The sequence below is a fragment of the Oryzias latipes genome, chromosome 7, assembly GCF_053564925.1.
Source record: "Oryzias latipes strain Hd-rR chromosome 7, Olatipes_Hd-rR_3.1".
Taxonomy (NCBI): Eukaryota; Metazoa; Chordata; class Actinopteri; order Beloniformes; family Adrianichthyidae; genus Oryzias; species Oryzias latipes.
Genome location: NC_136243.1, coordinates 26,313,472 through 26,329,403, shown reverse-complemented (window position 1 = coordinate 26,329,403; position 15,932 = coordinate 26,313,472). Strand labels below are relative to the sequence as shown.

Here is a 15,932-nt window from a genome sequence, read left to right as displayed (position 1 = left end):
CTCCAGAAAGGTCCCCTGCCCAGCTGACATTTGAACCAGGCCATTCTCGCTTTGAGGCAAGAACCATTGCCCAGTGCAGCCCTTCATTTAGCTTATTTTGCATAATTGACAAAAGGCTTTAGCAAAGCGTCACCTTCTTAAAATAATTGCCTACGTCATTTTTTCTGATTTTTCAGGAAACACAAAAAACTAAACAGTTTGTTTAAAATTTGATAGTAACTAACAATTTTAATCAAAATAGCTATGACAACAGATGCCGGTTGACATACTAACAACAAAGTTACCCAAACATGGAACATGGGAGAATTAAATGACTTAGGCACATTTTTGAACATGCCTTTGTGATTTAGGCCATTTTAAGCCTTATATTTTATTAGGAAAAAATATTATTAACAAACTAACTGAAATGATAATGCTTAGGAGGAATGTGCATTTTCTTCACATCTCTTTCCAGATCTTCTTTGCAGGTTTTTTTTTCTAATCTCTCTTAGTATGGGAAATAGTAAAAGAAGTGATGGGTTTATTTGACTGGAGGTTCTGGTACTTTCTTCCTGATTGTCAGATCACAACAATCTTATCCATACCAATTCCCCATTTGACATCTGTACCCTTTATGGCAGTTCTTTCCATACAGAGGCTTCTGAGAAGGACAGTCTGAATGGACCTTGCCATCACTGATAAACTGAAGAGCCCGCAAGTAATGCACAGCTGGGTATCAAGCTTTTTTGCCTGTAGCCTTTTGTGCCTGTAGCCTGAAGAAAGATCCATTAAGTTTCAGGAACCCATTGTGCTTGAGCACTTTCACATGTTAAGGGGATAGCCTTATACTGCAATCTGAAGTATAATAACATGGTCTCTTGGGGTGAAAATATCTGCTAACTATGTTTTGTTTACTAGTACTATGAATCTTGTCACACTTCATTTGTACGACCTGCAACAAGGTATTTCTGAGTTATTAGTCCCCCATATTTCCTTGCAAACTCAGAGTATGCATTCGTCACACATGCATTGGGATTCTGATAACGGCAACCATCACTTCACACCATGATTTCCTTGAGTTCTGGATAGCCTTTGATCACACCTTTAAAATGCCAATATTAAAGAAGGGCAAACACCTCACGACACCCTTCTGATTTGTCTCAAACGTAGCAGCAGCTTTCGTTGAACCCACGTTGAAAAGGGTAAATGACTGCTGGCTGGGGTTTTTGGACACAGTGGCGTGCAAGTCCATTGTCCAAACAGACTTCTCTTCATTGGCAGAATCCTTGTCCTGAGACTTCTCTTGCCTCGCTTCATCCTTCTTGTAGACACATGGGTCAAATACATCCCTGCTAACATTCCTGTGATTGAATGAAACACAAAAGTCCCACTGATCTTTTCTCGAAATAAATCCACATTAGTTCCCATGGAAAACATTGGGAATATTGGACTCCAACAGCCCTCACCCCAGAAGTTGTAGCCTTCTGTTGGTATTCACAATGTAGTTAGGAGATGGTGGTACCTGAGTAAAGGAATTCTAGTCTTTGTAGGTAGCTCTGCTTTTGCAGTATAGTGTGAATCAATACTGGGCATGTCCCTCAACCCGGTCTTAATGAAGTTCTTAAATCCAGGTTCAACCTTTATCTGCTTGTCTCTCTTAGGTCCAGATTTAGATGGGGCCGGTGCATGTTTTTCACAGTCAATGGGATTGTTCAACCATTTTTTAATGTTTTTCAGGAAGACCAAGCGAAGAGAAAAAAGTGCCTTGCACACTTTAACTTATTTCAATTTTTAAGCTTCAGTAGGTAGAAAAATGCTAAATTGCACCAGCAACATTTTTTATGTTAATTTTTGTGACCGAAGTGGTGACGCACGACTGGCCGGATGACTCTTCAAATATGTACGACTCCTCTCAGAAACATTATTTTGCGATCTATTTTATTAAGCTACATTTAGGTTTCCATAATGGTTTGTAAGTTGCCTATAGATATAGCAGAACAGCATACTATTATACCAGTTAAATCATGTTATGATAACTCATATTACATATGACTAAAAAAGCACAAAAGTGCAGATGGTCCTTTGGGATTCTTTTTAGATTGTAGATTGCAATACAGTTTTGAAATGTTAATTGGATTATGGACTGTTAAGAAAATGAGACATCAAAATCCTGTTCATTCAAACATTGTTTGATAAGACAAAGTATCACTACTAAAAGCCATTAAAATCCATTTTACTTGTATCGTTTTTTAGCTGACTTCCTAAACTGAAATTTTAACAAAAAAAAACTGATCAAAAGATGAAATCTTATGGAATATTTTCAGCCTAGTGTAAAGCATAGTAAACATTTTTATCTACCAATATGTAAGGAGCCATGAATTATGAAAATTACCTCAAAATCTGAAAAAAAAAACACTTCTATTTCTTGAATCAGCAGCCATTATGAAATGCTAATGAAATTGCCTAAATCACATTGACTCGTGATTTAGGCTAAATAAAACTGCCTAAGTCACACTCTTGACATAAGGAATTATGCTAAAGGAGTAGAATGGCATGTTCTGTTTAACTGAGGATGTAGGCAATTTTACCAGAGGTGGCCAGCATCATGAGGAGAGGATTTAGGCAAAAAAAAATCATTTCTGACAAAAAATGACATAGGCAATTATTTTAAGAGGGTGACGAAAGAGAAGATCATTTTCTGTGGAACATTTAAAAATGTATGTTTTATTTTACAATTGAATTATAAATTACATTAAGATTGAATGCATATAAAAATACAACAACGTAACAGTAATATCTACAGTTGAACTTGTCTCTCCATGGCATTACACATTATAAAAATAAATTACAGTGATCCTGAACCCTAAATGCATTTAAAAATGGGTACAAATGCATCGGTGTAACTGAAAATGTTAAACTTAAACACTGTGCACATTAGTTTAGTGCCGGTTGTAGTGATTAAAAAGAAAACTATTATTTGAAAAAATGTTTTTTAAACCTTATGCTATCCTAGGCACTTTAACATTGGGAGATGGGTCATCTAGACCCACTAGACAGTGCGTTAAAACTTTTTTCTTTACTGATTTGTGATCTTCACTGGTGTCCATGGATTACATGAAATCTTTCCACCTTTGTCATGGTAGGGAGAACATGTCAATGTAAGGGTGGGGTCATCTAAGATAGCACAAGGGTTAAGCAGGCAATAAAAGTATCAGCATTTGGCAGTGAGCTAACTGCACAATGGCCTGGACCACCACTGAGGCAGCTCCACCAAGCTGCAGGGCCTCACAAAAGTAGTGCAACCATGCCACCTAGTGGTGGATCTTTCAACCCTGACATGAAACACGAGCATTCTCTGGAATTATATTTGGAATCCATCACAGAGAAAACACCACAGACTTGTTGTCTTGTGTGCTTTTGTTTGTCGGGGTTAACAACATGGGGTCAGGCCAGCTCTGTCCTCCAGCGCTGCTTAGCTCCTGCAGAAACACCTCTTCTTTCTCTTGACTGCTTTACTTCTTTTTAAAGACCTGTCGGCAGAGCTCTCCTTCACAATACAGCTCCTGAGGAAAACCGTTCACAGAAGGGTTTCATTACAAACAAGGCATTTATCTTAATAGACCTGCTAAACAATTCTCTGTGTAGGATTCCTACCAGGTGGAGCTTGTCGTCTTCAATCCAGTGTGTCCAGCCTCGGTTCTTCTTCTCCCCAGTCTGCACACACACCAGTTTATTCCCCTCCCACGTCACCAGTGACTGCACAGATGCAAGGAGAAAGACAGCATAAGCACCAGTGGTATGTGATAGCCGGTAGAAACCTTGAAACAGATAACATGTTCCATCCCATCATGCTCACCTTGACGTGTCTGTTGTCCAGTCCCTGTGTGAACTCTTCAAACTCTTGGTTTAGTTTGAAGGAGAAGGTGTAATTCCGGAAGGGGCTCACAGTTTTGATGACATATTGATCCCCGTGCTGCTCAATCACCTTCCTCAGTTTCAGTTTCAGAGCGATTTTTCTCAAGTAGGGGCCGATACCTGGAATGGCAAAATCAATAGGAGTCAATGCACAGATAGAGATCATAACCCCTGCGTAGATATGTCACAGCTCTTTTTCAATGCATATATCATAACATTTTGAATGGATGATACTAACAAAATGCTTTCATCCCAAACATACTCCAGATCATAGTTAACATTATAAACATGCTGGAAGCACTCACCAAGAGCAACCATGTAGCCCTCAAAGTTAACATTGCTGATCAATTCCCAGGCTCCACAAATGCTGGCAGGCATGATTCACTGATTTCCTCCCTTTTGAGAAAGTGATAAGAAAAAGCGTTGTCCTCGACCTGCAAGGCAGACGTTCTGAGGGAAGGTTCAGGGAATGCAGTTTTGTAGGCGACTGCCAGGAGGTGTGTCAAAACCTGACTTGGTGTCACCTGAGCCCTGTGGGCACATGGGGGAGGTGCTGCCATCACAGCGGGGATGGAAACTGAAAAGTCAGGCGTGTCAAACAGGTCTAACTATGAAACTTATTGGCAAAAAGCTTTACGATTTGGCCTGAGGTGTTGAGGGCAGACAAAAAAAGAGCAAAAAGGCTTATTGAGAGGGGTTTTTCCACTGTTTTGAAACAAAGATAACGCAGAAATGAGAATTTCCCTTAAAAAGAATTTATCAACAACCTTGTGAAATAGTGTTTTTATTCAAGGTATTGAATAGTGGAAAAGCAAAAGCTGGTGTCTAATTATCGTTTGAAAGCTACTGCGTTTATTATCTCTTTTAGTTTTAGGGAAAGATCAATAAATGAGTAAAACTTTAAGCCAAATCATTTGAATAATTTCTCAAAAAATTTCAGATATTATGATTTTATGTCACCTGTTTTGGTTGCTAATTACTTCATCTTCTAAAGAATTAATGTTCTCCAAAAAGAAAAAGAAATTGGAAAAGGAATCAGTCTACTATGTAATTGACATGAAATCTTTGTTAAACTTGCATTGTAAAAAAAAAATCAAGCACTTTCAAGATGGAAATAAATTCCTTACTTCTGGTGAAACTTTAAACTAACTGTAGGGTTTTTAGTCTCTACGACTCTGTGATTCCAGTAAATGCCTGTTTTCCTGCATTACCATTAGCCAGCCAGTGGAAAAACACAACTTCTGCTGTCAAACGAACAAACTCAAGGTGATAACACTCAAAAGAAAGACTTATAAACAACAAGAGTGTTTATGATCATATTTCATGCTTGTAATTCTGTAGAAAAATACAACTCAAAAATTCTCACATAGTGTAAATATATATTTTATTATTTCAACAGTGGCAAATGCCACTTTAATGTAGAAATACAAAAGCCAGTCAATGTGTATTCACTTCTTTTACTTGGCAAAAGTGAATTTTGTTTTGATCAGTGTCAGGCTTTACCGATTATGTAATTGGCCGTAAACTTCCACCCGTCTTTGTGCTGTTGTGGCAGTAAAGGTCACGAGCTCGAGGAAGCGCTTGTGTACCTCTGAAGGGGTGCTAGGATTATGTCTGCGTTTTTCTGTTCACTCTCGGCGCTGTAAAGACGCCGCTCTTGAATGTAGTCGATGACGTTTTCTGGCAGCAGATATCTGACGCTATAACCGCGCCGCAGCGCCCGGCGCACATGAGTGGCTGAAATCTCATTGGTGATCCATTCGTGGACGACGTGGATGTTCCTGTGGTGCTGCCATAAATCGTCTGACTGGTGGATGAACTTGTACGGGTCGCTGCCACTGCGGGTGATGCAAACCAAACCGTGGCAGCCAACAATTTCAGCGATATCCTCCTGCTTCCAGAGGTTAGGAACGGCAAAGGATTCCAGGACATCCGCTCCACACAGGAGCATCAGCTTAGGGCCATCTAAGCACAGAGAAAGAGACAAGTTATGAAGAAAATACTTGATTTATTTATTGATCTTTCTTCTGATGGTTTTAGAAGTTTTGGCCAGGGTTACTCCAAAAACAAAAATAAAAATTTCAGCTGTTATGGGCTCTAAATTTTAACTATGGTTAAACGATTACTATCTTTAAAAAAACTTTTAGTGGCCCTGATGCACAAAAAGCTTTTTAAACAAAAACAAATACAGTTCGGGACTTAATTCAATGTACATTTGAGTTGGACTTTTTCTGCAATTAGTTGAAAAACAACTTCAAGCGCATGCCCCAATGCCCTTGTTTTTCTCCACGTTCTTTATGAAGGACAACCACATGCTGTCTTCCACCTCGCATGCTTTTGTGTGGTGTGGGTGGAGGTCATGTGCTTAACTGCAAAGCATCCACACCCTTTACACCACAGTGTCCTCAGTAACAGTAAAGGGCTGATCAGGTGAAGGCAGAAAGACAAAGACTCTTCTCTGTGAGAAAATACAAGGTGGTGATATTAATCCCTGGTTGATCCAGCAGCAGCAGGTGTGCTGCACACACGTTTAAACTGCCAAATAGTAAAAACATTTTGCTCTTTTATTTTACTTCTATTTCTACAAAATTATGTCAATATTCAATTTTCAAAATATGTAAACCAATTATATTTATTCTGTTGTTAGAACCATTGTAATACATTGTTGTTTTTGTAGTTTTACACACTCATTGTAATAGAAACAGTAAGCAACATTGAGACACAGATGAACAAAAAGTTAATCTGGAGTTTGTGGAGGGTTTTCTAGAAAATCGATTTGTAAAGCTGCTGTGGTCAAGTTGTGAGGTGACAATTGTGTTTGCAAAAGTGGCAGCGGAGTGGGAGGCGAAGCAGAGACGGTTGATTATGAGGAGTTGGAAGCAGAATGACCGAGTGATGCTGAGAGTGCATGAAATGAAAGAAAGATGAAACCTGGACTCCTAAAAAACTGGGAGCTTTGGTTAAAACGAAACTGTCAACATTTTTCATGTTTAAAATTGCACCTGAACCTGGTTTATATGTCAAGGAGGCAGTCAGGTGAGGGGAGATCTAAAGGGAAATGATAACGAGCAGAAGCCCCAGGACAAAACCCTGAGGTACGTCTGAGGTCGCAGGAAGTAAAAAAAGATGTTAAGAATTTAAACTGAGTGCTTCAAGAGGTGCTAGGATAGAGATGGATGAGTTATTCCTATAGTTAGTAGTTGGTAAAGAACATTGGTGAGTGTGTGTGGTTGTATCATAACATCTAATATAACAAAAAAGATGTGAATAGATGTAAATGTGATGCTTGGTGTGAATTTGTGTTATTTGTCACACACATAGAGTCATACGTGTTATTTTAATTTTTAGCGAACAGTTTATACGGTTTAGTTCCATTTTTTTCTTTACAAATATATGAATGACTTAATTGATTAATTATATGAGGACAATACATTGATTACGTTTTTTGTAATGAGACTAACATTTAAAATAATTGTTCTGATGAATTGTAGATTTTTTTCTAATAATAATAAAAAAGTTTCATTCATAGGTTTCTTAAAAGACAGACTAAACGGTACAAAATGAAGCTACACACGTGTGACTTTTACATTCCTGCTCCACGTGTGACACAGATTCACACATTAAGCAGCACATTTAACATTGACAAGTATTGACCTTTGACCTGAATCAGAAGGCAGTAGGATAAAGAGCCTGATCACCAGGTGGAAATGTCTGAGTTCATTGGTGTTGTTTCTATTTAAGGCAAATACATGTTAAAGAAAAAGAGAAGAGAGTTGATGGCGACACTACTATGCACTACTTCCTGTACAGCGGAGGACTAAAATACCTTCACTGACATATTTTAACTGAACTCACTATCTTTGACTTCACCTGTAGCACTCATTCACATTCAGAAAAGACTGTAGGGGGGGTGGTTACCTCTTCTCTCCTGATGTCTGGAGATCTCAGAATGATTCTCATCGACCCGTCTCTTTTTGCCGTGGTGGACAGTGTCCACATCATCCTTGTTATGATCTTCTGCATGGAGTTCTTCATAGTGATGTCTACCACATAAACAAAAAGGATCTGATTCATTCGCAATTTCTTCATTTAAAGGTTCCAAGACATACTGGACAAATGTGACATTTAGAAAATCTAAATCTGCCTTATTGCATTTACGCTCTCATTGAGAGTACACTTTAAGATGAAGAACATCTGGATCCCTTTTTGCTTTAGATTACAAAAAAAAAACAATTTATGGGATTTTTATTCATTAATATTTTAAAGGTGTTAAGGATTTATTGTCCTGATTTAAACTGCTGACTTCTGGTAAGTCTAGCAATTCATGTTGCCCAACCCTCGCAGCACACCTCAGCCGCCTAATGACAGATGGAAACTTTGCGGTTCAGAGTAACTCAGTATGAATGTATGACCTGCAAGTCGCAATGACCACGAGGATCCTATAAATCACAGATGAAAGATCAGAAGATTTTAACAATACTTGTAAACATAGAAGTGACTGGCCATGGAGCAGAACCAACACAAATGAGAATCACAAAGACATGAAATGGAAACTTATGGAAATGAAATTACTTCCACTGACTGCATGCATACCGAACAACTTTAGCTGTTTCCAACCATTCTGCCTGCAGGCTCTCCCAGTCGTCTACTTTAATCCAGTCAGAGTTCGCTGTGGCCAACCGAGCCATTTCCAGACGGTGAGACGCCTCAATCAAGCCTTTTTTCCTATAGGCATCGCCCACAGGAGATATGATTCCCTTCACCACATTGTATTGTCCTAAAAAACAAAACAAAGAGGAAAGTTTTCACTGACATCCCCATTTATTGCAGCACTAGTAAAGAGAAGGAGTGTTGTCCAACATGCCAGAATGTCTACATAGCGTGTTATGTGTTGTGCTGCGTAATGTGAAGCCTCAGCATTTCTATTAGAAAACATGCTTCGTCTAAAGGTGCTCTACAACTTAAAAACAAACATTTTACAAAAACATTGTGCACAAAATTATTAATTTTCTAAATCAGTTAAGGAACCTTTGACAAACCAAAAGTTTTTTTTAAATAATACTCGAATCATTTTTGGCAGGACTACCTTAAAAAACAACAAATTCTTAGTACAAGCAGGTTAAACAAAAAAACAAAACAAAAACAAACAAGTGATAAAAATTAAACATACTAATGACTCAAACATTTCTGCTTGAATATTTCTTAAATATGGACAAGTATTTGAAAGAGCCTTCAAAATAAAACACAACATCTAAGAACCACATGTGGCTCTTTTACCCCCTTTTGTAGCTTTTTTCTGGCTGAAGAAAAATAAAATAATGTTCATTTCTAAAAGTAAGGATTACTTAATGAGTATTGCTTTAATTTAGATTAGTTAAGTTTATGCATTTATGTCTGAGTTTCACCTGGAAGTAAGATTAATCATGAGGCCTTGCTTGCTTTAACACTTCCTCCAGACTGCAGATTTCGAATATTAAGCTAAACTTTGGTAAAATGTCTGATCTTTTCTCATTACTCTGTTTATTTTATGAGTTTTAAAGTACGTTTTTTCTGGTTAGTAGCTATCCAGAGGGAAGTGGCTAAAACATATTTGTATATTCTTTATATACTTCTCCTACCGAATCATAAACTAATGAATTTGTGTTTTAGTTCTGGTTAACAGCAGTAGTTGGTAGGAAAAATGAGACGCCTCAGCAAAGTAGACTTGAGGTATAACATGAAAAAAATATGATTTTTGTCTTGTGTTGTTATAATCTTTTGATATTCATTAGCCGGACTGGGATGATCCTGTTTGGCACAGGAAGTCTTTTATTTTCAAAGACTCACTCCAATGAAAAATGAGTTTCTGGTGTTTTCAACACGTTCTTGTAGCATTTTTCTGATGATGGCGGACATACAAAGCAAATTAAGATTAAAACTGCATTTCTGAGTATTTCTTTATTCAAAATGGTCCCTAATGAACTCTACCCGCTCTGCAGAAACTATGTCCTAGAAAATGACAGGTTTTTTGCCAAATAAAATCTAGCATAATCAGAATTAAAAAGACCACCGGGAATGCTTTGAAAATAGATCAAAAGATGATCAGAGTGAGTCTTTAATTTCTCCTATGACATTTTTTAAAATAATTCCAAGTGGTGTTTTCATTATAATTATTACGTTTTGTGTACCTGAAGCCTCTGTTTTCAAAAATCTCCTCTAGATGGGGGTGGCCATTGGTGCTGAGCTAAGTAGTCCTGCAGAATTACGAATTACTTTGCACAGCAAATAAAATGAAACGCCAGGAAAAAAAGTGACTCCCCTGATAATATTCTTGGTTTTGTTGAAACCCTCTCTGGTTATTGCAGGACAGCAAGACTTCAGACACAAATGAACGCAAATGCGGAGAACACATTTAGGACTTTGAGTTTAATATAAAATATGTGCGGCCAACAACAAAAAACCAGCCTTGGCCGCACTTAAAATACATGCGGGGAATGCAGCAATGTGCCATCTTCTCTTCTCTCGGACCTGAGCATGTCGGGCAGCTTGTGCAATGCGCATGCATTGCTGGACCATTGTGACATCACAACAGCTCATAATCTCAAACCAAGCGTCTTTGTGAAAGTTTGATTGACAGCGAGTTATAAGGAGAAATACTCTGAAAATAAAATCATTTTTTAAATGACATTTGTTCTCTTTCATAAGAAAAATGCCACACTTACATGTAAAAAATTCAAAAAACATGATTTTCATAGGAGGTGGACTTGAAAGGAAGTCATGCAACCTCCTGTCAAAAGTAATAAAATGAAACTTACAAAAGCTGCTCCTACCACGTTTTAATCAGTAACAAACAGGCCCAAATGGCTTTGTGTGTGTGTTGAAGGGCCACAGATCCCTGCCTGACAAATGTATAGTGACTGGAACATGGAGAAAAAACATGATGAATAACTCAACCTGTGTCTTGCAGGTGGTCCCGGGCCAGTTCAAACATTCTCAAGTGCATGTTGGTGATTGGATTAAAGGACCCGCATGCCAGCAACACCACTTCGGTTACCTTCTGCTTCTGCATCCCGCTTAGTGGAGAAGCCTTCTCTCTGAAAGTAAACACACACAACTGAACTGATTAGCCTAGGATCACTGAGACAATTCTGCCTGTTTATCTGCTATAAACGAATGAGCGTTTAGTAAACCCAAATAGAAAATGATCAATAAAGATGTTGAAATATATATAAAAAAATGAATACAAGAAAAACTATTTAAAAGTATTGGACAAAACATCAGCTTTGTTTTCCAGTAGGCTACGAGAATGCTGGCTAACTCTTCATGAGAATCAAACCTGCCACGAGAGAAAAAAATATTAATTTTACTTTAGAGTTTGGTATCTTTTTCCACAAACACAACCCTCACCTAGGACGAAAACCTCACTTTTCTTTTTCCAAAGAAAAACCGACATTTATACTTTTTAATAGAAGTGATGTCAACAATCATCCGCTCTAGAACTAGCAGGGTCGTCTTCGTCTTTGGTTCTGTTGCAGTAGGGGCTCAAATGTAACACTGCCACCAGGTGGTGGGAAGGAATTGAACATCACAACTGTGATTATGAATCACGCAGCTCAAAGAACATAACCATAAATTGTATTAACTATCAAATATTATTTTATATAAATGTTTGCACAAAAAATCAAGAGTAAAAAAAAACAATCTAGAAAGTTAAGCGCAAAAAACTGTTTTAGAGACATTATTGAAGGATTTCCTCTCAGCACTGTAAACGTTTTTTCTTCACAAAAAGGCATTTCTTCTGTACTTTCTTGTACTTTTCTTTTATTGCCCCTTGTTTAAAGAAATATCCCAATCAGTCCATTTTTATGGAACTCTGGAGTTGTTTTAAAATTTAGGAAAACACTTGTTTAGGAAGCTGCAATCAAAGAGGTTACTTAGGTACACAGTTATTAAACAACATCTAGAATGTTTATTTAATACTAATTTTTTGTTTAGTCTCAAATCTGCAACACTGTGGTCTGATGTTTAAGAAAATGTTTTTAATTTATTTTCTTTCTTTTGTTTTTAGATTTCGTAGTTTTTGTTTTTTTGTCATATAATGTTTATTTTTCTATATTTGTTGTTTAACGTCAAATTTGTCAGGCTATGTGTTTGATGACATGAAAGACAAATATTGTATTCTGCTGTGTTCTATCACAGAAGTGAAAACCTTCATTGTTCAATGTTTTATCCAAGGAACTACACTGATGGCTTGTGCTTGAGGCCAATCATCAATGTCTACACATTCGTTTCTCTCAACTACTATGGGAAGTAAAAATGATCATTCTGCGTGAAGGGATCCTGATTATTGAACTTATTATTATTTTTTAATTAATCCCCAACACTGATAATTCCCCATAACACTTGTTTTAAATTGTATATGGATCGTGCAGACTGAGGTTTTTTATGTATTTTTAATGTATTAATCTTTTCTAAGGATTTCATTTTAATAATTAGTTGTATTTTATTTTTGATAATTTAGATTAATTAATTAATTGTATTTTACTGTGTTTGCCTGTGTTGAAAAAGGATTTTTTTTGTGTTCATTGAACTGACAATAAAGTTTACTTATCTCTATCTGGAAAGTTAACAACAACAAAAACAACATCAACAATAATAATTTCCCCCAATTAATAACATGGTCATAATCTAAATCTTTTTCATTTCATTTCATCTATATATATATATATATATATATATATATATATATATATATATATATATATATATATATATATATATATATATATATATATATATATATATATATATATATATATATATATATATATAAAACAGTTGTGTGGGGAAAGGGACCCGAACGATCTGATTGGTTGGAATCGAGCAGGAAGTAGTGAGCCGCGCCTGCACTGTAGAGTTACATTCACAATCACAAGTCCTCTGATCACACACGGCGTAGTGCAAGTGTTTTGCAGCATATTTGCTTTGAAATACTCTTTGCTGGTTTTGTTGTTGTTGTTGTTATTCAGTTACTTGTGAACGGACACAAACATTTTATTTATCCAAGGTTGTTTCCAAACGGAGTCCCGGTGAGGTGATTTCTTTAAGTTTAAGCGCGCTAGCTTGCTTGTCAGCTATAATCGTGCCACTTTGCTAGCTGTTGAACCCCAACGTATGTATAGATTTTTCCTCTTTGGAGAACATAGATTCATCAATACCACCAATAATCCAGTTTCGGTCGCTAAAGCTGCCGTTTCGCGAGTGTAATACCCCCTCAGTAACTAATCAATAACAGCACAGATCCAGCGAAGTGCAGTAGTGGGTGTTGACCCTTTCTTCTTCCCTGCTTTCTTTGGTTCCTCTGTCTGTCTGACTCTGAGGCAGCATTGATCCGAGGATGGCTTCTCGAGGGAAATCCGAAACTGGCAAATTGAAGCAGAACATGGAAGAACAGCTGGACAGACTGATGCAGCAGCTTCAGGACCTGGAGGAGTGCAGGTGCAGAGCACGGACACGTGATGAATGAGAAACCAAGAGACGCTGCCTTCATCAGTCAGACGCTTAGCATTTGTTTGATCCTTCCAGGGAGGATTTGGAGGAGGGGGAGTACGAGGAGACCAAAAAGGAGACTTTGGAGCAACTGGGAGAATTTAATGACTCCCTAAAGAAGATCATGTCTGGAGACATGACCCTGGTAGATGAACTCAGTGGAATGCAGCTGGTATGGAAGCTGGAGGATGTATTTATTCATTAAATATTTAGGGATGAAACGATTAATCAACTTAATTAATGATTCGATTTATATTCCTTTGATTCAACCAGATTGATCTGTGTGAGAAAGGTTATCAATCAATTCAATATGTACCATTACAAAAGTCTTTCAGAATGAAACAAATTGATTATAGCAATATTGGAAAATACCATTGGGATTGATGCACAGTAAATATATTTTACTTAAACATGAAATCGACAGAGTGCATCACAGTGGACAAAACACGTAATAGCAGCAAAAAAATGATCAAGCATCATTCCAGTCCAATGTGTGGAAACCCTTATAATTTAGCAAAGACGTGACCGTACAGTGTGGTCGAATGTTCTAATGTTCTATTTTGATGTGGAAAAATAGCAGTGGGCTGGACTTTAGGAAACTAAAATGTGAATGGATTTGCTATTACTTCTTGTTTACTTGTTTGTTTATACATATATTTAATTTACACTTGATTATCTTGCAAGAAATACAAGAATTCTGGAAAACTTCCCTGTTCAGGACCCAGGTGTTTATCTCTGAGTTATACTGGTTGAGTTTTTGCCTAAAGATATCCTGAATCGATTTTAGGTCAGTGAATTGGATCGTTCAAAATGAACTAATACGGACTACGAGTCTTATCAGCAACCACTAATTATGATATGGATCAAAGCATTGTTACTTAGATAATATTTTTTTTTTTAAATTTCACTTGTCTCCCCTGCCGCTCGTCTCTGTCCCAATCAGGCAATCCAGGCCGCCATCAGCCAGGCTTTCAAAACCCCCGAGGTGATCCGACTGTTTGCCAAGAAGCAGCCAGGACAGTTGAGAACCAGGCTGGCCGAGGTTTGAACGGACTCATTCCGCCGTCACCTTTCATGCCTGTAAACGGCTTTGTTTCATAGATTCCTGACTGGAATGTGCTTTAAGCTTTTCCAACCAAGAACCAGAACATCCGAGCCGTATTAGTGCTCTGAAGGGACTGTCTTTGTCAATAACTTCCCTCCTCCGATCCCTGCCTCATTGTTAACATTCCTTGCAGATGGACCGCGATTTGATGGTGGGGAAGCTGTCCCGGGACGGGCACACGCAACAGAAAATGGAAATCCTCACAGCCTTGAGGAAGCTGGGCGAGAAGGTGATATTTTCAGACATGACTCATGGGCCTGAGGGTCAGAGCTGTTTCCAGACCAACTGACCAGTTTCTGTTAACGGGTTTTTGAACAGCTCACTGCAGAGGACGAGACTTTTCTCACCCAAAACGCTACCGCCACACTGAGCCAGTTTGAAAAAGTCACAGCTAATTCAGGTAGGCCAAACATTTCATCCTAAAAGTGCTGCCATGCGCGTCACAACTGATCCTGACCTTGTTTTTTCCCTCCTTTCTTAGGGTCGGAAGACAAAATTTTGGCTCTAGCAAGCTCCAGTGTGAAAACCAAGGTGTAGAAAGTGTGCAAATGTTCATTTTAAGTCCTTTTAGATTTTCGCCAATGGACAAGTTTTTAAAAACAATCACAGCCCTTTTAGGGGTTAATGTCAACGCTAATACTTTTTAACCGCACAGTTTTTTATATGTTATTTTTGTAAATGTCTTTTTTTTGTCAAACGTGGAGGAAATGTCTGTAATTAAGCTTAATACTTTGTTAGCACCGGTTTGAAAAAAAAAAAATGAATGTCTCGTGTGAAAGTTGCAAATGTAGCTGTGAGAACTAATTTATACTCTTAAGGTTTTAAAATACTCAAAAACAGCACAAATGCTTCTCATTTGTTGACAGAAGCAGTTTGTTTGTCACCTTTTTTTTTCTTTTACAAGCATTTAACTGAAAAAAACACACATGAATCCAAATGCTGACTAATGATCCAGCTGTCTGTTGACGGTGCAAATGGATGCTTTTGTGCTTACAATAAATCAGAAGATAAATCTTTTATGTGTCTGGCTACAGTGTAATCAGATTTCTACTTGATATAGATCTATTCTAACAATAAGAGGGTCAACTTTATTTATGTTTAAGGACAAGAGCTGCAGCCTAAAAGTCCCAAAGTTGCTTTTACCCCAATAAAAGCCCAAATGCTCCAGAATAGGAAAAAGGGGGACAAAAGAAAAAAAGTCCATATTGCATAAATGGATTTTGCTCAATGTGGGACTCAAGCATTGAAAATCCTCCCACATGACACTGGTATGGCTGACTGCTTCAACTAAACGTAAAATATATGAAAGCAGTTTTATAGGCCAAAAGGGATCGACTCTGCCGATACAGTAAAGGGGGCAAAACCAGACTCCAAATGACAAAAATGATTGTTTGGTATGGGGAGG

At 37.7% G+C, this 15,932-nt stretch overlaps 3 protein-coding genes across 6 annotated transcripts; 1 reads left to right on the top strand and 2 right to left on the bottom strand.

Annotated features, from left to right (window-relative positions):
- Positions 1-2,673: 2,673 nt before the first annotated feature.
- rbp7a (retinol binding protein 7a, cellular) lies at positions 2,674-4,363 on the bottom strand. The gene is made up of 4 exons (XM_020704569.3): positions 4,200-4,363; positions 3,836-4,014; positions 3,634-3,735; positions 2,674-3,542 (listed from the first exon to the last, which is right to left on the bottom strand). The coding sequence occupies exons 1-4, from the start codon at positions 4,270-4,272 to the stop codon at positions 3,492-3,494; spliced, it is 405 nt and encodes a 134-aa protein (XP_020560228.1). The 5' UTR covers positions 4,273-4,363; the 3' UTR covers positions 2,674-3,491.
- An 898-nt stretch (positions 4,364-5,261) lies between these two features.
- Positions 5,262-11,441, bottom strand: nmnat1 (nicotinamide nucleotide adenylyltransferase 1). Of its 2 annotated transcripts, none has more exons than XM_011476967.4 (5): positions 11,333-11,441; positions 10,828-10,967; positions 8,488-8,671; positions 7,813-7,937; positions 5,262-5,859 (listed from the first exon to the last, which is right to left on the bottom strand). In XM_011476967.4, the coding sequence occupies exons 1-5, from the start codon at positions 11,359-11,361 to the stop codon at positions 5,456-5,458; spliced, it is 882 nt and encodes a 293-aa protein (XP_011475269.1). In that variant the 5' UTR covers positions 11,362-11,441; the 3' UTR covers positions 5,262-5,455. The 2 variants fall into 2 exon arrangements, with proteins under 2 accessions (XP_011475269.1, XP_011475270.1); XM_011476968.4 differs by having other exon boundaries at positions 11,281-11,422.
- A 1,346-nt stretch (positions 11,442-12,787) lies between these two features.
- On the top strand, positions 12,788-15,544 carry lzic (leucine zipper and CTNNBIP1 domain containing). Of its 3 annotated transcripts, none has more exons than XM_004070385.5 (7): positions 12,788-12,962; positions 13,258-13,371; positions 13,459-13,594; positions 14,366-14,464; positions 14,661-14,756; positions 14,846-14,927; positions 15,009-15,544. In XM_004070385.5, the coding sequence occupies exons 2-7, from the start codon at positions 13,271-13,273 to the stop codon at positions 15,062-15,064; spliced, it is 570 nt and encodes a 189-aa protein (XP_004070433.1). In that variant the 5' UTR covers positions 12,788-12,962; positions 13,258-13,270; the 3' UTR covers positions 15,065-15,544. The 3 variants fall into 3 exon arrangements, with proteins under 3 accessions (XP_004070433.1, XP_011475272.1, XP_011475271.1); XM_011476970.4 differs by having other exon boundaries at positions 12,791-12,967; XM_011476969.4 differs by lacking the exon at positions 12,788-12,962 and having other exon boundaries at positions 13,078-13,371.
- Positions 15,545-15,932: the final 388 nt, after the last annotated feature.